Here is a 21,133-nt window from a genome sequence, read left to right on the forward strand (position 1 = left end):
GCCAGGATGTTGGACACTTATTTGGTAAAGGCAAATTTAAAATGTGAAAATAATGAATAGTTAAAATATTTTCTTTTCATAAATGGAATCTGGGATAAATAACAAATGGTCACACAGCCAAGTGAATCCGAAGTGCAAACTACTGCCCAGATTTTATAAGATTGCACTCCAAACTAACATAATTGTTTTGTCAGTTTTTGTGATGCAATGCAAAATCAACACTTCACTAAATAACCCCAACTCAAATTAATTTAATTGATAACTGAATTTACATTTTACAGTTATAAAATTAAATTATTAAATAGTACTCTAATTAGACAACTTACTTACTCCACTCCATAAAACAGAACACAAAAATATCTGTTTAATCAGAAAATAGAGTAGTTTCTGATTTCCCCCACTCAAACTATATTTTTTTTCTGCTGTAAAATTGTTCCCAATGGTCTTTAATTCTGATAATGCAATTTCTGGCTAAAATCCCAAAAGCATGTGTTGCTTTTAAGATATATTTTCTACAGAGCTACCTATTATTTCAGTCATTATATTTATCAATATGTATCTTTATAAATTGAACAAGATAAATAAACAGAATGAACTAGAATCAAACACGTAAACGGAAACTATTAAATAGGGTTGAGTATAAAGAAGAAGACGCCAACACTGAGTAAAGCGGAAAAAAGTTGAGGTCAAATTCATGAACTGTGAACTTTTTGTTTAAGAAATTAGTGCCTTATAGCCAGTCTCTGTGTGCCAAGTCCACCAACTGCAACAGCTAAGCAGTCTTTGAGAGGTTCCTAACAGAGTGTTGCCTCATAAAAATTTTGAAGGACAACAGTTTACATTAGCTTAACAAACCATCCCACATGAAGCATTCATCCATTCAGACGTAAATGAAACAATCCACACATTAGAAGCACACAGACTTGCATCCTAATGCACACATCTTATGACACACGGGACATTGATGCAACAACACAAAAAAACATCCGCACAAAGAAATCTTTTGTTATTATAAAATAACACTTGAATAAGTGATTCCATACCTGAATACTTCAAGAAAAAAAAGTCAGAAATTGTGCAGAGACAATGAAAGGGAGTTAAAAAAAACAGATCCAAAGTGATGATATCTATCAAGTAAACTGCGTGAGAAAACCAGCTGGGAAGCCTGATGTTTTCTGGCAAATTGAAATGTATCAAGATTGGCTTGTCAGTATATTTATAATCTCTGCCAACGAGGAGACCAAACCCTTTTTTAAAGTAAACTTTTTATTTATCTCGTGACCAGGAAGTATCTATATATTTTTTACTTTTATTTCCAAGACAAATGCGCAGAGTAACAGTGCATTTATAAACAGGAGAGATTTCATATTCAACATTTATCATGAAAACTAACTCAAAATTATCTCTCATGACTCAAGCAGACTGAAGGACCCTTTTCATTGTGCTCCTCACAGCAAATTTCTTTACATTTTTGAACACCACCAGAAAATAAATCAGCAAAACAGTTAAATAGCCATAGATTGTTAACTAACTTACTTAAATTATTTCATCGTAACACACTTACAATAATCTTAACATATGGTTTGTATTTGTATATAATTGTTTTAAGATTACATGTATTGCAAAAAAAAATTCCAATCAATTGAAGAAACATGATTTATTTATAAGATCCAGAGACATACAGTCAGAGGACTTGCTGTCACAAATAGTATCAACAGTTTCTTGCAACTGTCACTACAAAGAGCAGATTACATGCTTAGCATTAGTTCTGAGTGTTCAATCTCACTGCTCACTGCAATCTAGCTCCGAGAAGTGGGACAAGCCAGTGGAGCAAAAGTCTGGACAGAGAAGAGGCTCAGTGATGGGTGATGTACAAATCTGGTCTCAGACCAGAGGACATCAGGAATACCTTGCTACCACATTTCAAATCTCTAAGCATGCGACGCATGAAAAAGGTGTAGACGTCAATCGCAACCAACTGGTGGATCGCAAATAATTTTTGGGTAGATTGCAGGACATCAAAAATAAATTTTATATATGCATATATATGTATATTTTCAAATTGTCATCAGCAAATAATCATTTTCACAGTGAAGTATGTCAATTGATTGTCATGCAGAATGGCATAATTGAACCTCTGATCCATACAGTACCTCACTGCACATACGTTACCACACATGCGTGTTTAACTACACTAAGCACCAGATGAGCAGGCAAATACATACATGGCATATTTCTTTCCAATAAAATAAAAAAGAAATGCAAAAAAGTTTGGTCAGTCAGTGAACAACTCTAATTACCGGTAATGTGTTTTCCTTTCTCTATTCTAGCATTGGCAGAATTGTCCAGACAGAGGCCAAAAATCTCCACCAGCCAGTAAAGAAGGCGGGGTTGCTTACTGGGCACTTGCACAGTGTATGGCCTGGCACATCGCCTGCACGGGCTAAATCTGAGGATTAAGAGTAAAAAAGCCATAGAATAAAAAAGACGTCTGTCTGTAAGATAGCTTCCCTATATTAATTAATTTATCAAGACAATCTAAGTTTGGTTTGTATTTTCTTTTTTCCTGCACTTATTAGGTTATTGGTTTTACAATAAAAGTATCTAAAATTATGTTTTTTTATTATTATTTTAATTGAATCCAATCCTGAACTTATTTTCTTACCAAAGAGACAAAACCAGTCATAAAAGAATATAAAAAATAAAAAACAAAAAAAATAAACCAAGTATTAAAGAATTTAGATCATTTAGATGCAGTCAACATTGTACTTGTACCTGGCATAATTTTGCATCCTCATGATGATTGTATAATAGCTAATGATAATGGGGTCTTTATTTTGGCAAAAAAAAAAGTTTGGATTAGAATGCCTGCCTCATTTTGCATTCTCAAGACTGCATAAATGCTGCAGTAAAAGGCAAAGTAAGTGCAAATAAAATGATTTCTTATTTTTAAATTACACATAATGCAAAAAAGTCCCCAAAATTTTCAGAAGTCTGATTTACTTACAGAATTCACTTACATAGAGACATGAAGCCTTGTGCAGATGGCTTGCTGTCACAAATAGCATCAACAGTTTCTTGCAACTGTAACTGCACAGAGCAAATTGCATGCTTAGCATCATTTCCAACTGATCCATCTCACTGCAATCTAGCTCTGAGAACTGGGTCAAGCCAGTGGAGCAAAAGCCTGGACAGAGAAGAGGCTCAGTGACGGGCAATACACAGATTCCTGGTCAGTTATTAGTGGAGAAATAATGAAGAAAACCTGTCATCTTAGGAAAAAAAAAACAGTGACTGCGCTATTACTTTCAAGACTTCAGTGGAACAGCACATAGGCATCTCTTTAAAGCAGAGGTGTCAAACTCCAGGCCTCAAGGGCTGCTTGCTGTCCAGCTTCTTTTTCATGCCATCCAATCATGGCAGTTTCCTATTGGTTAAAAACCCCTAATCCAGGCTTCAAAAGAAACAGTAAAAGTAAATATTATTTCAGTGAATTGTTTTTTACCCATCATTACATGCTTTTCCATAAATCTAGCTTTGTTTACTGCAGAGAGGAAAAGAGGGATGGCCTATTTGTCTATTTTCAATGTTGTTTACCGGTAAATGAAATTCATTTCACCCTTCTTTTGATTGAAGACCGTCTTTTCTGTACAAAATATTCACTTATCAGTTTGTGTTGGTGTGCGCAATGGTGAAGTTAGTTAGGCAGACTACAAGAGTTTATGGCCAAACTACAGTAAACCACATAGGAGAGACACACAAATGATCTCATCCCATAATGCCTTGCAACCACAGTGTAAGAACCTGGGTCATTTCAAACTGGGTATTGGGTATGAGTGGCTATTAAGGCTGGGTTTAAAACAATCATAATCAAAGTTCAAACTTCAATCACCAGCTATAACTTTTAAAACAAAGCACAAATGTTTTTAAAGTCCCACTCCAATAACATTTTGATCTATTGTACAAGCGTTCCCAGTGGCCTTTCTGTTATGATTACCGATATGCAGTTTTTAGGAAAAAAAAAAATCATAAAACCTGAGTCATTTCCTAGGACAAAGTGTGTGCAGTGCAGCAGGAGCTCATCACATTTTTGCCTTTGAGTTGTGGGCAGGACCGTAGGGGCGACGTGAGACGGCCCCCTTTCCATCATCCATATGTGTGAAGCCCCTCACAACCCCAAGCAAACATTAGCTGAGCATCAAAAATGGCAATATCGGAGCTATCCAGTCATGCAGTTTTAAGCAAGGTGGCAGATCAAACAAGGACAATGAAGATGTTAATGCATCTATTTGTCTACAAGTGGATGCATCAGAATCATTGACTGTCTATAAGAACTGTACGGAATATCCCCTCCCACCTTGGTGATCCAAATAGGAAGTATCTGTTGGTCCCAGAAAGTATAAATCCCTTCAATTGACATATGAACAACTATTACTATTTTATTTGTCAGAATAAACATTCCTGCTCTGCTACTTCTTTTCAACATGTTCTTGCTAAACCAAAATTTGTTTATCACTAGTTATTCAAGTTATTAAATGACTAATGAGATGACTCAGATCGATTCAGACTAATCAATGAGTACCAATGTTGTCTGGTTCCAACATGGTGAAGTCCATACAGCTGAAAAATGGTGATTGAATACACTTCATTTTGTAGGAAGCAGGGGTAAATGATTTTAAATAGGAGACATCAGAGGTGCTTTGTCCATCTCTATATATGTCAATAATTAGAATGAAGTGGAGTAAGGAAGACTTTGGCCTTCCCAATTAAGCATTTTTTCATCAGCTTTTGATTCACCACAATTTGGATAAAGAAAAACTCAAATATACAGTTTTATGCTTAAATTATTTTATGTATGTCCTCTGTCATGAGGAAAAATCCTACAAAAATGTGCTAAAAAACACAATTTTCCTTGAAGTGGGTCTATAAGAATGAAAGTTCGACAATGTGTATGAATATTTATTGAATGAATATTTAATCAATTTGTGTCGAGGCTGTACTTGAATCATACTATGAACTTTTAGTTCGGCAGTGACACTTAAAGATTATCCGAGAAGATGCTTATTTAAGGATGTAGATGTTTATGCAGACTCTTGTATTTAGAGGTGTCTATAAGTTAAAGTAAACAACCCACCTTAAAGAACAAAACGTGCTAAGGAGGTGGAGGGGACTGGGATTTTCCAACAAAATAAAACCCAATAGGAGTTAAAGAAAAAAAAAAGACAGTGGGAGTGAGCTAAAATGACTAAAAATAGGAAACAGAACAGAACCCCACCACTCACATTGCGCAACAAAAACAAAAGAGATGCTAGTGATCAATAACTGTGTGCTTGCTAGTCTGAGTTAGACAGAAGATGAACTTGACATGGGTGGGGTTTGTGTAAATCTGAGCATTAAACACCATAGCAGGGTCACTATGTTACTGGTCAAAGGCTGAGTGGCAGTGCGACCAACAGAGACAGGATGTAGGATTTTGGAATTCAACAAAACTTTCTCCAGACCAAAGGAAAATGTTCCAGCGCGTAGCAAATGAACAGCCACAACAAACAATGTATTGTTGCGTAGTAAAATGTATTTCCCCTCGCTTAATAATTGACATTTTACAGGCTAATGAGGAATATGTTTTCACTTTTCCCCATTTTTTTCGGCTAGCCGTGTGGCTAACAGTAAGCTAGGCGCAAAGCTACGTAGCAACAACATCATCACACTGACTGACGGCCTGGACACACAAACCTCAGCTTCGTGACTCGGTCCGCCATCAGACTTACCGGATTTTTCCTGGTCGTATCCCACCACAACAAAGTAGTCAGCCAATCTAGCCATGTCTGCTGCTTTTCGCATAATATACCAACACAATTCAGCATTTTTCCTCCTTCCCAAGCACAGCCATGTTTGACAGAAGGAGCGTCACTGCGCTTGCGTGCAAAAGCGGGACCCATGCATGGGCGTGGGCCCTTCGGTTTACAAATACAGCTCTGTGCCTGCGCGCGCGCAGCCTGTGTGCCGGCCTTGAAAGGACACTATTTTGGGGGGTGCGGGGGTGATGTATGCTGGAAGGAAGAAAACCAGCTTTGACATTTTGATGTGGATTTTTTTTTTTTTAGTAGAACAATGTTTGCATCTGGGCATTGACCACATTAAAGTTGCTCCTACTGGTGTGTTGTCAAGCTTGTCACCAGCTTGACAGGATAGTCACATGGAATCACCCCCCCTGACAACATTCACTGATTTGATTCAGCTCCAAATAAACAGCATTCATCACTCAGTTTCTCCAGACATTCAATTTTGTGGCAAATTCCATAAATATATATTTGTTTTTAAACAGTAATTTATGCCACGTTACGGAGAGTTCAAACTCCTGTGGTTAGTACAAAAATATTAAACAATATTTAAACAACAGGAAAAGCTGTCACGGAACAGAACATGTGGAGCTCGGCTAACATGTGTGAGGCAAAAACACAACCACCATCACTTTCAACAAAAGCAGGAACACAGCAAGCAATTTCCTCTGTCTTTTTTCTCTCCGTTTCTGTGTGTTTTCAGTGTCTGTCTAATTTCCCTCATATTGCTTTGGTTTGAAAGCACAAGAAAAATACACACAGATGTAGCAAAGGCAAAAAAGTACAAAATATTTGTTTGTGTTAAAAGATTGAAAGAATTTCTGGGATGTAAGCAATTATCATTACAAATGAGTCAGCCTCTTTTATTTGACTCATAGGATAATTCCTGCTCATTGACAAGAAATTGGCAAAGAAATCGAGTCATCTTCTGAGATCATTTTGACACAAAATTAATATTTGCCTTATAAGAGACCAAAAGGCACGATAGGAGTTTTATTGTCAGGATTGCACCATCTTTTTGAGTAAATTCCAGAGAGGCCGATTACTTGTCTGCTGGACCAAATTATCATTACAAAGCTCTTACCAAACATTTTCGCGTTTACGGAACATGTGTTTGCCATTTGTCTATTTTCTGACTTTGGAATATGACAACACCGCTGGAATATGGGCCAGATGAGATAAAAATAAACTTTGGGAACACTGTATGATCATAAAGATAATCGGATATTATTAATCGGATCCTCAAATTTCAGTGGAATTTCGGGTATTGGGTAATACTTAGATATTTCTTTCTTCCAGGTTTCAGGAAAAAAACAAAAACAAAAGTGAAAGTGGAAAATGATACTTCGCGGAAAGTTTTCTATGAAAAAAAACTTTTCTTTCTGGTTTTTACAACATGTCATAACTAAGATATTGTAAGGGTTCAAACTTTTTCTGGATCCATAATTTGTACATTCACAATTGCATATTCTGTTTTCCTTTTAATTGTTTTTAGACATTATTATTTAAATCAATTTAAAGAATTCTGTGCTTTCAATTTTTATATCACCGTTTTAAAAGAGAGATTGGAATTCCATTGAATTATTTATGTAAATCAACAAGTGGAACTTAGCATTTTATTTGATTACGGATTCATCAAAAAACATTGTTTTATATTTAAGTGACTTTTTTTGTTGCGCTTTTAATTGTAAAATTCCCCGTACCTTTTACTTAGTTATTAAACACAAAAATAAAACATGAGTTCAAAGCCAATATTTACTTCAAACAAACACAATGAGTGCATTGATTCTTTTTTTCATGCCAATCAATTACTCGCCATTTCTGTTCTAGTCATCACTGATATTTGAAAAGCTGGGCTTCAGCGTGAAGCACTCCAGTCTAGCAGTTCAGGGAGTGCCCTGAAAGCAAACTAGAACAACATTCCTTTTACTATATTTTCAACAAATACCTGGGCAAACTGGAAAAGACCATAAACAAGAAACATACTTGAGTGATCAGAAGAATTGAATACTAAAAGACGAATGTTGAAAGTGCATTTTGAAACATTTAGTGATTGTACATGCTGACTAATAAAGTCATGAAAACAGGATACAATAGCAGCATCACATTTATTTGTTAAGCTGTGAAAAAATGCTTTTCTTTTTGTTTATCAAAGCATTCTAAAACATTCACATAAATAATTGTTCACGTCTCTGGCAGTGTTTTGTTGCTGGTACATGAACAACAGCGGGGTGGAGGAAAAAGGATGAGAGCCCTCCCACCAGCTCCAGCTATATAAAGGCTTGGTGTCCGGTTTGAAGGAGTTATTAGAAGAGTGACACAGCTGCCACAGAGGAACAAGTGATAACTTCAAGAAACCTGTGGAGTATTCCTTTAAAGCCGACTCTAAAGAGGAAATTTTTCAGGATCCTGTCAGCGCATATCAGGTTTGTGCTCTTTTACAGTTTACACTTTGATTTGCTGAGCTTTCAACTGATGGCTTTATCTTTGCTGTTTGGGGGGGTCAAGGCACATGTGTACATTATAGAAAAGGTTATCTATCTGCTTTTATAAAAAGACACGCTCATAGTATACAAGTGTCTGTGAGAGAATTGATCTTGAAGTGTCTACAGCATCCAACAAAAGTGAAGTTTTAGTCAATATCAGCTTTGGTTTTTGCCTGGACCCTTCATTGGTAGAATGTGTCCTTCACATTACTGGCCGGGGGCCCAAAATGTGGTTGTAGATTTACTTGGCCTAGCAAAATCTGACCTTAGATTAACTTTTAAATAAATGAATGGTGTGTGCAAATATCTCGGCTTTTGGACTCTTGTGTAAGAAAGCAAAAATGTTGCATTCATTAGGATACTGTATGAGGTCGTTTTACACAGGAGAGGGTAGATGGAAATGTTGCAAGATACTGTTGTTAATCTTTTTTTAGCAAGGCTAACAAATTAACCACTGCTTTATTTATTTTCCACAGGAGCCAATATGACAAGAATCTTCCACTCCGTTCTCTATTGCTGTGTGCTGGCAACACTAGCACACTGTGTGGAACTTGATGTGAATCCTGAGTTGAAGAAAAGGTGAGCTCCATAAAATAGAATTTTTTTTTCAAAAACTTGAAACACAATTCAATAAACAGTGCATTGTCCAACTTAGACTGAGCCAATTTTTCTCTCCTCTCTGGCAGACTAAGCATATGGCTTGAAAGTAGAATGAAAAGAGATCTTGACAGCACAAGTGCGGAGAAGACGGCAGAGACTCAGCACTTCATCAGACCAGAGGACATCAGGGATACCTTGCTACCACATTCCAGGTAAATTTCTAAGCATGCAACACAAAAAAGGTGCATCAATCATTGTTTTATATTTTCCAATAAAATAAGTCAGTCAATGAACAACTTTGATTAATGTGTTTTTCCATCTCTATTCTAGCACTGGTGGCATTGTCCGGACCAAGAGGTCTAAAATCTCCACCAGCCAGTCAAGAAGGCAGGGGTGCTCGCTGGGCACTTGCACAGTACATGACCTGGCACATCGCCTGCACGAGCTAAATCTGAGGATTGGGAGTGCCCCCGCCGACAAGATCAGCCCAAAGGGATACGGCCGGAGGCGACGGTCCCTTCCACAGCGCAGATTGACACTGAAGCAGGAGCGGGGCAGGCTGAGGCCCGTATGGAGCACAAATGACTCACAAGTTCACAAGCTTGAGGCTCTCTTCAGACGGACATGAGTGGGACTTTGAAAAAAAAAAGGAGTGAGGAACAAGAGCGAGGGAGTAGCTCTGCAGAGCTAGTGTCCTCTGTTCTGAAATTCTCGAAATGCCTCAAACTCTTGCCAAGTATCCTCCAGCACATTTGCCTCAGTCATGAGTACTGAGTCAGAGCAAACCTGGCTGAGTTTCTCCACTGGCTGAACCTTGTAGCTTGGTGGTGCAGTGCCAGCAAACGCCTGCAGCCGGCTGAGAGACATGGGCGTAGTAGAGTGCGGAGCAGACTACAGGTGCTGCTACCTGCTTGGCAGAAGAGAAGAGAGACCATAAATATCTGGCAAAGTGAACTCATCGTCTTATTTAAAGAGGAACTCTCTTTCAGCCATCTGGACTTTACACACACTTTCCTCAAGACCAGGACTTTGATAAACACTACCTTGTATGAACTTACTCCAAAGCATCATGTTTTAAGTAAATGTCTGCACTTTTGCTTTTATACTTCAAGAAAAATGAATCATCAGGAAAAGCCTTCATCACAATGCCGAACCCAAAGATAGGCTCAGAGCTCAGCTGCTCTTGTTATGTATCAAGTTTTGGACACTGTATAAGGGAAATGCCTTAATTCTGTGATATATGTACCAGTCCACGATGGATTGAAATATACTTGAATGTGTTATTTGTCTGTACAAAAACATGTGCAATTCAATGTTGTTTTTTTATTGTTGGTATTTGTATATAAGAATCTCTTTATTTAAATATTATACAGAAGTTGCATTAAAGTACTTATTCAGATGAAGCTATTTTTGTACAGGAAGAAAAAAAAATATGGGCATTGTAGCTGTTTGTCATTATTCCTTTGGAAACTGTGGTATTTGGATGTCTATGTTTTATAGTTATAATATTATATATTTGTAAATGTGTTTTATTTTATTATTGTCAAAGAAATAACATTGCCATTCAATAAACATTTGCATACAAAATGAAAAACCTTGTTCTGACTTTTGCTCCCGCAAAAGTGGCACTCTATTTTCAGGGGGGGCAGACACTGAGCACCTGGTCCATATTAAGTACGACACAGGTTCTCATTAGAGCCTCCTTTTTCATGGCATTTTCCTATGACCCCCCCCTCAGCTTTCACCTCTACCAAAAAAATAGGACAGACAGTCACATTCCTGGTGGGGTCAGGAAGCAAGAGTAACCCTAAAGCCATCAGACTCAATGGTTGGAAGCAAACAATACTTTCACTGGAGGGGGACATGGGGGTGTCTGCTTCAGAGGTACTACAAAAGCAAAAAGGTACTTCTGAAGCTCTCTACTGTCTCTAAAGCACTTATGTGCTGCAAAAGTAAGTTCAAATTGCTGTAATAGAAAAAAAGAAAGTAAAGGACTCCAACTGATGAATCTATTGAGCATTTTAATTAATCATATTACTTATGCAAGCTTAATAGCCAATCAGCCAAGTAGATTTTTTTTTCATTCAGAATTGGGCATAGACTTGTTACTGATTGATTTTTCTTAGTAGCAAATGAAACATTACTGAGGTTTACACATATTTTCATCACACACTTTGCACAGAGTGGTTCATTACTAAAGTATATTTGATCGCAGTTCTCTTTAATTGCAAAAAGGTATTTTAAAGGAGCATATTGTTGCCTTTTTAGTTTTTCCTATACCTTTTTATGTATTTATTTACCTCTGCATTGCTGCTACAATTAAATATATAAACCTAGAATGAGTTTAGCCCATTTTGTATCCCTCATATGGAACTTCACAACGCTTTTAGAACTACAAAATAACATTATCTTTTACAATATAAGCTGTAACAGTAGAAGTTATTAGTTGACCTTGTCTTGTCACTAGGTACTGATTGGAAACAAAAAACACTGCAAATCTGCCATCTAGTGGCTGGTTGAATGAAATACATTTATTTTACTTTCAATGAGAATCAAGTTAGGGACACAGGGATTTATGTTGGGATCCAGTCTTGGAGGTCCACCCAAAAGGTTCCAGAGTAATTCAGTTCGGTTCAATTCAATTGTATTTATTTATATGAGGATGCTGCTTTTAGAGAAGTAGAGAAACGCTCAGAAAAATCTCCATTGTGTTTTTGTAGATCTCCAGAAAGTCAGGATGCCGAGAGAGGAACTGTGGTTTTGTATGAGTGGCAGATTAGTATGTTGGAGTTGTACAGGACATGCATTAGAGCTGTAAAAGTGGTGAGATGTGCTGGTGATGTGACAGATGAGTTTGAAGTGGAGGTGGGACTGTACCAACAATCAGCTTTGAACCCCTTTATGTTTGCAGAAGTGATGGACAGACTGACAGATGTGGTTAAACAGGAATCTCAGTAGATCTTGGTGTTTGCAGATGACATTGTGATCTGTAGTGGGAACAGGGAGCAGGCGGAGGAACGGCTTGAGAGGTGGAGGTTTGCTCTGGAAAGCAGAGGAATGAAGGTTGCAGCAAATCAGTGAACTGTTTGTAAATTAAAGGAATTCAATAGGAATCATGAGGTCGCTAGGATCAGAGGTGGAGAAGGTCAAGGACTTTAAGTGCTCAACGTCAGCAGTCCAAAGCAACAGAGAATGTGGAAAAGAGAGGGAGAGGAGTGTGCAAGCAGACTGCAATGGGTGGAGGAAGATTTCAGTTCTAGTTTGACAAAAAAAGTGTCAGCAAGAGTGAAAGAAATGGTGTAGAAGACTATGATGAGGTTGTTGGTTTAGATGCAGTGAAGATGCAGAGCTGAAGGTAGAAGAAATTAAGATGTTGAAGTTCACTTAAGATCAGGAATGAAAGCATCAAAGAGACAACTCATCTTAGATGTTTGGCAATAAATGCAAAAAAGTCAGAATGAGATGTTTAGCTTGTTCAGAGAAGGGTCAGTGCTTATGTTGATAAAATGATGCTGAGATGGGAGCTACCAGGAAAGGGAGACCAAAGAGGAAGTTTTCGGTCTTACTCATCGAGGATATGAGGGTGGTTGGTGTGAACAAGGTGGATGCAGATGATAGGGTCAGGCAAACGATTCACTGTAATGACCCCCTAAGGAAACAACCTTGACAGAAAAATATTTTTAAAAAATTGAATCCCTGAGTTTTGAGACTTGAAACGATCTTTAAGCTTGTTCAGTTGACAAAACCTCTGAATAAAATAAAAAACATGTTGCAGAATTTCTATTTGAATACTATAATTTCGTTTATTTATTAATGAGAAAATGCCTCTGTCAAGGCAAAGTAAAGGAACCTGAAAATCCAAAAACTAAGTGTTTGTGTTGTGAACAACAAAAAGACTGAGGGAAATATTTTTTTTTTTTGTCGTGGAAAGTTGTTTCCTTGTACAATTTATTCATTTATTCTCAGCATTTCACTGTTGAACACTCTACAAAAAACAGAGATAATATATCACAGTTTCAAATCCTTCAATCTTCCAAAGTTGTACAGTTTTTGTCTTATGATAAAATAAAATGCGTAAAGTAGAACTTCCACTCAGCCCTTGTGTTTGGTCTGTCCTTACTTTGACTTCACCAACAGGAGAATTGGAGAAACAAAAAACAGAGACCGGTAAAGTTGTAGTAGTTAAGCTAAACAACCTGAAAATATTTTTTTCCTGTAAACTATTTTATCAAGTTACCATTTTCCTTTTGTAGTTTATGGTCCATTATTTTAATCTATCCTCTAGTTTCAACTGAAAATGGTGTAATAACAACAAGATTTTCTTAAATTATGAAAGCACGGTTTATTGTCCTGTCCAAGCTTCTCTTTGTTCTACAGGTGATTGGTTAGAACTCACCCCACCTCCACTGGTACAATCTGATGTTTACTAAACAGTGCAAACTGGTCAGCCTCTGGAGACTTAAACCAGTTTGTTCATTCTCATCTTATTTTACTGCTGACTTTCCTGTCTTCCTACAGACATGCCCCGTCAGTTCCCGAAAGTATCCCTGAGCGAGGTGGAGGAGAAGACACAACTGCTTGCAGAGAAGGTCTACGCTTCAGCCTTGAAGGAAGAGGATCATAGGGATGCCTTGTCGATGTTCACAGTGCACGAGGACTGCCCGATTGGCCTCCTGCAGGCCAAAGATCACGAACTGCAGAAGGGACTGGCAGAGCAACAATCAGAGGAGAGTGCCAAAAGGTGAGGCCTTGTAGTTTCGCTGGCATCACAGCTTCAAATAAATTTCCCGGACCATGAATGGATGAAAAATATCCAACTTTCCTGATTTTACAGGAGAAAGAGCTTTAAGATAATCCGATCCCTGTCAGGCTCCCTTCAGATTCCAGGGAGTACAGACTGCTCAGGGGTAGATGGACTTTTACCACTTATATCCCCTATCTACACCTCTTCATCAGGGATAGAACCCCCTCCTGATTATCAAAGGGTTACAATAAGTGGTGACTACTGTGCTGGAGTAAGTACTGGGAAAAGAACATTACTCCACCTTAACTTAAATATTTGTAAAACTACCAAAAAGCTCGGGTAAAAGTTGAATCAACATGTTAATTTCTCTTTTAGATCACTCTGGAAGACTACGAGCAGGCAGCTGAAAGTCTGTTCAAGGCTCTGCTTCTGCGTGAAAAGTACTCCAAACTCGCCTATCACAGATTCTGCAGAACCACAAGCCAGTTCCTCCGCAGTGCTGAGAACTCAATGTGGACGGAGGAGGACGAAGTTCTCCCTGGTATGAAGCACGTTTGTCACCTGATAGAACATGTGTGGTATTGAACCTAATAATGTTGTGGCCCCCAGATATGTGCCCATGTCCAGCAGATGGTGAAGATCCCTACAGCATGGAGGACATCCCTGAGAATCTGAACTATGAGCTGAAGATGAAGGACGGGATCGTGTATGTGTATGATCACAAAGACGCTATGCAGAAAAATCAGCCACATGATCTTCCCTATCCAGACTTGGAGACCTTTTCTGTGGATCTCAGTCATGTGCTGGCCATGATAGCAGACGGACCCACGTAAGTTGCCAAAACAAGGATGCTTCATAGCCATGCTGGTGGAAGAACCTGTTTTTACCACCTTCGTTTACAAAATTACTCATTTCAGAAAGACATACTGTCACAGAAGACTGAACTTCTTAAGCTCAAAATTTCACCTCCACGAGATGCTCAATGAGATGGCGGAGCTCAAGGAGCTGAAAAGTGTGTCTCACAGAGATTTCTACAATGTGAGGAAGGTAGGTGTCCTATTTTTCCCACAAATCCCGAGGCTTTGATGAAACAGATTATCTGCAGACTTTTCTTTGATCGGATTAGTTTTAGGGAGTCGAGGCCATCCTTTGCTCTTTAAGCTCCTTCATGTGTTTCCAAACAGAATCTACGGTGAAGCGCGGCGCATCGTTGGCCTAAAAAGGGAGGCCATTGATAGGTCTTAATCTGCAGCAGAGTTTAGTTCAATGGACAGTTTTAGTTCCATGTAACAGTGCCATCTAGTGTCGGCCAGATGTAATAGATTCTTAAAATTATTCTCTAAGCATGTATTGGTTGTGCAGACTTTTACAAAACCCTTCAAGCTTAAGGGAGGCTTTAAATGTGAGGAAAATACCCAAAAACCTTTACAAATGCATTGTTTTAGGTCATAAACATGAACTGTTGCCATCACAAGGTTAATATTTTTTCAAAATTTGATCTCTTTGGGATCAATTTTCATTTATAACTTTCCCAAATGCTATGCAACAAAAAAACAAAGTTTAAAATAAAACTTATTTTAGACTTCTTAAATTAAAAATATTTTAAGCTAAAAAGTACTTTTTAAGGTTTCTGAAATTTTGGATACATTATTGTGCCTCACTTCCTTGTACAGTAAAAACATGCTGGAACTACACTGTAAAATTATTTTCTTACAGGTTGACACACACATTCACGCAGCCGCCTGCATGTCCCAGAAGCACCTACTAACCTTCATCCAGAAAACATACAAGATGGATGCAGACCGCGTAGTTTTAGAGAAAGGAGGACAAAAGATGACCCTGCAACAGGTTTTCCGTAACCTCAACATGGACCCTTATGACCTATCTGTGGACTCTCTGGATGTTCATGCTGTAAGAACAGAACAAAACGCTCCTGTCTTTTGCCTTCATTAAAATCTTATATTTCCCGTTTTTTCCTCCCTTATTATTTTCTAAAAACAGTCATGTAGGCTAACCAATGCTGCTAAGCAAAATGTACTTTTGTTCATCTTTAGGGGAGGCACACTTTTCACCGATTTGACAAATTTAACGCCAAGTACAACCCCGTGGGGGCCAGTGAGCTTCGAGAAATCTTCCTAAAAACTGACAACTGCATTAATGGAGAATATTTTGCTCAGATTATAAAGGTATCCCATCTGAAAACCCACAAATTATAAGTTAGCTGCAGACAGATTAAAACACAGTCTTTCTCATCCTTTAGGAGGTGGCCCATGATCTGGAGGAGAGTAAATACCAGTATGCTGAGCCACGTCTGTCCATCTACGGAAGCTCTCCTGACGAATGGGAAAGTCTGGCAAAATGGTTCATTGAGCACCAGGTGTACTCACCAAACATGAAGTGGATGATTCAAGTACCTCGAATATAGTGAGTATCTCTAAATGCATTTTTGCTAGTTTGAAAATGTAAAATATGACTTTTTCTTTTTCTTTCAGCGACATATTCAAGTCAAAAAAGCTGGTACCTAATTTTGCCAGAATGCTGGAGAACATCTTCTTCCCTTTGTTTGAGGCCACTCTGGACCCACAGAAGCACAAAGAACTTCACATTTTTCTCAAATATGTAAGAAAAGTGAAATAAAAGTGTAGTTGCTTATAAAATACTACTCATGCTGGTTAAAATAAAACTATATTTGTTCAATTCAAATACAAGTAATCTTTTTTTTCTTATTTATTTGAGGTGTCGGGCTTTGACAGCGTAGATGATGAGTCCAAACACAGTGATCACATGTTCTCCTTTCGAAGCCCCAAACCAGAGCAGTGGACCACGGACGACAACCCCCCCTACAGCTACTACATCTTCTACATGTATGCAAACATCATGGTCCTCAACAACCTCCGGAAGTAAGAACTAATGCCTTCCTCCTCATCTAAATACACACTTATTAAACTATCAAATGAAGAGACTATGGGGTTTTGATGTGTTGTTTCCTTACACTCCCATTAGAGAGCTTGGACTGAGCACTTTCCAGTTCCGCCCTCACTGTGGAGAGGCCGGATCAATCACTCATCTGGTGTCTGCCTTTCTCACTGCAGATAACATCTCACATGGACTCAACTTGAAGCAGGTATTCTAGATCTGCAATCATAATTATTTGCAAACCACTTGATTTTTAAAATTAACCATAAACATATTTTTGTGCAAAATCCAAATGAAAAAGTCATTTAGAAAGCAAATAACTTCAGAAAGATCTTCCATTGTCTTGCGAGAAGCTTATTGCTTTTTTGTGACTAAAAAAACGCACAAGACAGAAAACATAATTTCCTTTTTTTGTGCATTTTTAGAAATACTTTGTTCATGTGCAAGTTTATGTCTGCTGGTTAGTTTTATCGTTCTCAACAGTAATCGGCCAAAAAATCCACTTAACTCAGCACAGATTAAGTAATTATTCCAGAGGCTGGAAAAATTGTTTACTTTGTATTCCCTGAAAGTGATGTAAATTGAAAATGTTATTCAATTGGGTTTGTATCCTATTTAAATAAGTTGTCACAATAACCCAAGTGCCTAAAGTTCTGTATGAAATATTCTTTATTACATTTAATGGATAGTAGTAATAGAATTAAAACTCCTTATTGCAACAACAAAAAAGGGAAAACAAGCACTTTATACATTTTTGCAGCATGAGATTCTCTGTCTGTTGGAGTTTTAGTTCTCATTCTTCCTCAGAGCCCTGTTCTGCAGTACCTTTACTACTTGGCACAAGTGCCCATCGCAATGTCTCCACTTAGCAACAACAGTCTTTTCCTGGAATACTCCAAAAACCCTCTCAGGGACTTTCTGCACAAAGGTCTGTGTGTGTCCCTGTCCACTGATGACCCCATGCAGTTCCACTACACTAAGGTAAACGAGTTAACATAGTTTTATAGAGTAAACTGATGTTTAGCTTTCATAATGAGGGGGATTTAAAAACACCTGTGTGTTTGTATGTAAGGAACCACTGATGGAGGAATATGCCATAGCAGCTCAGCTGTGGAAGCTCAGCACCTGTGACGTGTGTGAAATAGCCAGGAATAGTGTTCTGCAAAGTGGACTGTGTCACCAGGTAGTACTAACTTTTTTTCACGTTTAAAAAATACCCTCGGAACCACTTACACATTTTTCAAAATGACTTTTTACTTTAAGGACAAGAAACACTTCCTGGGGCTGAATTATTTGAAAGACGGGCATGAAGGAAACGACATCCGTCGGACCAATGTTGCCCAAATCCGCATGGCCTACAGACACGAGACTCTCTGCAATGAACTCAGCTTCATTGTTGACGCAGTGAAATCTGAAGCCATGACTCCTCTGCAGGAATAACATGATTAAAGGGGGTTCCTGCCCTCTCTGCTAACATTTCCACATTTGGCTGCAAAGTTTATCAAGAAAATAGCACAAAAATAAATAGAAAACCTATACAGCTGCAACGTGACAGGCATGAACATGTGAACTAGTGTGCCTCAAACGTATGATGGTACTTTGTTTTTAAAGGTTTGGATTGTTGAAAGAAGCATATTCACTTCTGTCTTTGTCATTAAACAAATCCCATATGTATAAACAACCGGGCTTGAACCCTATGCCATAGAAACAGCTGAAAAACCTCCCAGTTACTGTATACACCGCACATCTGACAGGAGAACATGTATAGCTTAAAAGCTTTACAAAGTCAGCTGGGATGGCAGAGATTAATGTCTGGAACACAGCGTTTGTTTTACTGAAGTTCTGTGAGTTTAAATAGAAATGTTGGTAGTATGTGCGAGGTCATTATCTCAGGAACAGAACACAATGTTTTAGAGTTAAAGAGGTCACCAGTTTTGTCTTTGCAAACATTGCCCTCTAGGGGACAAACTGAAAAAAAAAATGTACATGTGTTATCAATCCCAATTGGAAGTCTCTTTTCTTGAAGAAGTAAAATATTTGGTTTAATCTTCACAGCTGCAGGCTTCTGTCCTCTGCTGCTCATCAACAGCTTTCGTGGTTTCTGAAACATTTTTGGCAAGCTTCAGCTCTTCTGTCTGGATGTACTCCTTCTGTTGCTTCTTAGAGGAACTCAGGGACCAACGTCTTCTCCTTTTCACAAAGAGAGAGGAAGGAAAAATAAACATTAACGACACAGAAATTCTGGATGTTTTTTTGTTTTGTTAAAACCCTTCTTTAAAGCTCATCTTTAGCTAAGATGACTATTGTAGCATTAGGTTGACAAAATGTATAAATCAGGAATAATTTCAGCCTTCAGTCTCATATTTTTCACAAAGATCATCACTCACACTTTCAGGTAGACAAAGATGGCTATTGAAGTTAGCAGCAGACCACAGGTGCAGCCGATGAGCACAATATTTGCTGAAACAAACACAAGAACTAAATCAGAACAATTATGTTATGGCTGAATAAGACAAAAAAAATGTCTTCATACCTCCAGTCGAGCCATGTGGAGAGCTGACAAAGCGAGCCGGTTCTTCTTCCTTGATCATGGCTTCAGCGGTGGTGATAGAAGATACAAACTGTGAGGTCAGGGTGGAGTTGGGGGCCTCAGTAAACTCAAGGTCATTCCTGGGAGTTTCTGCATCTTGTAGTTGTCCTGTTGCATCTGCATATTAGAAGTTGATTAAGTTAGTGTCTAATATTTGTACTGGTAAGATTCTTAGAAAATAAAAACCCATAAAGTTGCAAAAATTACACATCTATGTTGAAATGCGTGCTGGAATTGGTGTATTTCAAGCAATTAAAACAACACTAAAAACTAAAGAAGACACACAGAAATGTCTATTTATCTATGGATTGATCAAACTTAGGATATTCATATATTTTTGTGAATAAGAAAATGCAAAAATTGGAACTTTCAGAACAGATGAAATTCTCTTACCTGATTCGTTGAAGCAAAACACGTCAAACATTTTTGTCACTGATGTTCGCCACTCCACCAGCCCAGTCTGGTTTTGGCCACAGATTGTAAATGCATGGATGCGAGGAATGACTGCACAATGCTCATCAATCCATCCGAATCTAAACAAAACCAAACTGAACTTTAGGGTTTTTCTTTAAAAATGAATAGAAGAAGATTTATCTGAAGCAGCTTGTTACCTGCATGTTTCAAAACCCCGACTAAGAGCTTGCTCCACTTGTGATTTTGTGGCAATGTTCAGTCCGAGGAACCAGCAGAGGTTTCGGGCTTGAGATGCATTGAAAGCATACTGAGGCTGGTTCTGTTCGTTTGTGTAGCTGACCTGCATCACTCCTGCGATGCTGTGGTTTGCTGCAGGAAAAACTAGAAAAAATAACATGAAGCAAAATAGTATTTAGCAGACAAACATATACATTTCCCTGATATTTGTTACCTCTAATGCGGGTCACATTAAAAGTAGAGACCGCTGAAGAAACAAACAGCACCGATATGATGAGGAGATGGATGGTGGTCATGATGACGGGTGCAGTGGAGTTCCAGTGTTGTCAGGTTAATGTGCCTGTGAGTCGGCTCGGTTAAATAGTAGGGATTCTCTCACACTGGGGTGTGTGGACTATCACTGCTCCACAGTTGAGGAAAAGGAAGAAGGAAGTGCCACGCACAGGTCAGATCACCAGCCATCATATGTTCTGGGAGCAGGACCCAGGAGGCAGAGATACCACCAAATTGTCAACAAACTTTGAAGAACTTCAGAAGAAAGCACAAGAGCTCAGACAAGAATTCCACACAATCAGACGGGTTTTGTTAAGCCAAACAGGACTTTTTAAGAGAAACTTTTATAAGTGATAACACAGAAGGAAAAGAAGATCAAGTTCATTTCCCACGTTCGAACGGACACCTTGTCCTCGTGGTTTCCTCTCCCGAGACTTTTTTTCAATAATGCCATTCTTGCTATTTGTGAGGTGTTTTGATAAGTTTCAGGCAAACACCCAACTTTCACAGAAACATCTCCTCACACACACCCAACCCCAGGAAATGACACATGGCGTGCTGATGATGAACTAGCAAGGATCTTGTCAACTTCAGAGAAATGACAATTAAGCACAAAAAGGTGAATATACCCCTTTTGTTTTAGTTGTGTCAAGTGTATAATTTCAATTTGAAAAAAAAGTCTTGACGTAAGCGTTCTCCCCACAAAATTTTAAGATAATACTATATAAAATAAAAACTTTAACATTAGATTGATTTGAGGGAATCACAGTCATGTATTAAACTGAGATTCCTTTTAAACCACTTTCTGAAAACAAAAAAAATAGAAACAAAAAGAAAAAAATTGACTGAAATTTTTTGCACATTTTTAGATTTCTCCATATGATAGACACTGATTGGATGATGTAATCTCATTTCATGTACCTGTAATATATACTTTTCAAATTTCTGAAATTCTGATGATTTAGATTGAAGAACATCACACAAAAGTACATTTTCTAAATTGAGCAACAGCCAAAAAAAAAAAAAAAAAACA

General features: G+C 38.1%; 4 protein-coding genes across 8 annotated transcripts in view; 2 read left to right on the top strand and 2 right to left on the bottom strand.

The window, feature by feature from the left end:
- The window catches only part of sbf2 (SET binding factor 2), an 87,263-nt gene extending 80,774 nt beyond the window's left edge, over positions 1–6,489 (bottom strand). For 2 of the 5 annotated variants that reach the window (XM_024295213.2, XM_024295211.2), the window contains exon 1: positions 5,769–6,489. In XM_024295213.2, the coding sequence (XP_024150981.1) occupies positions 5,769–5,841 (73 nt within the window). In that variant the 5' untranslated portion in view covers positions 5,842–6,489. The remainder of the gene's footprint in view (positions 1–5,768) is intronic. The other 3 variants (XM_024295214.2, XM_024295212.2, XM_024295215.2) reach the window with 3 other exon arrangements.
- Positions 6,490–8,120: 1,631 nt separating this feature from the next.
- On the top strand, positions 8,121–10,520 carry adma (adrenomedullin a). The gene is made up of 4 exons (XM_024294851.2): positions 8,121–8,266; positions 8,803–8,905; positions 9,013–9,138; positions 9,257–10,520. The coding sequence occupies exons 2-4, from the start codon at positions 8,811–8,813 to the stop codon at positions 9,552–9,554; spliced, it is 519 nt and encodes a 172-aa protein (XP_024150619.1). The 5' UTR covers positions 8,121–8,266; positions 8,803–8,810; the 3' UTR covers positions 9,555–10,520.
- A 2,917-nt stretch (positions 10,521–13,437) lies between these two features.
- On the top strand, positions 13,438–18,567 carry ampd3a (adenosine monophosphate deaminase 3a). Its single transcript, XM_024294715.2, has 14 exons — positions 13,438–13,667; positions 13,761–13,941; positions 14,046–14,211; positions 14,280–14,499; positions 14,588–14,717; positions 15,387–15,581; positions 15,725–15,856; positions 15,931–16,094; positions 16,163–16,289; positions 16,407–16,570; positions 16,674–16,794; positions 17,394–17,567; positions 17,659–17,769; positions 17,850–18,567. Exons 1-14 carry the CDS (start codon positions 13,447–13,449, stop codon positions 18,024–18,026), a joined length of 2,283 nt encoding a protein of 760 aa, XP_024150483.1. The 5' UTR covers positions 13,438–13,446; the 3' UTR covers positions 18,027–18,567.
- lyve1a (lymphatic vessel endothelial hyaluronic receptor 1a) lies at positions 16,814–20,279 on the bottom strand. The gene is made up of 6 exons (XM_024294716.2): positions 20,042–20,279; positions 19,788–19,971; positions 19,570–19,709; positions 19,120–19,293; positions 18,974–19,046; positions 16,814–18,776 (listed from the first exon to the last, which is right to left on the bottom strand). The coding sequence occupies exons 1-6, from the start codon at positions 20,121–20,123 to the stop codon at positions 18,629–18,631; spliced, it is 801 nt and encodes a 266-aa protein (XP_024150484.1). The 5' UTR covers positions 20,124–20,279; the 3' UTR covers positions 16,814–18,628.
- Between the last annotated feature and the right edge of the window lie 854 nt (positions 20,280–21,133).

The sequence above is a fragment of the Oryzias melastigma genome, linkage group LG3 (genome assembly GCF_002922805.2).
Source record: "Oryzias melastigma strain HK-1 linkage group LG3, ASM292280v2, whole genome shotgun sequence".
NCBI classification, from domain to species: Eukaryota; Metazoa; Chordata; class Actinopteri; order Beloniformes; family Adrianichthyidae; genus Oryzias; species Oryzias melastigma.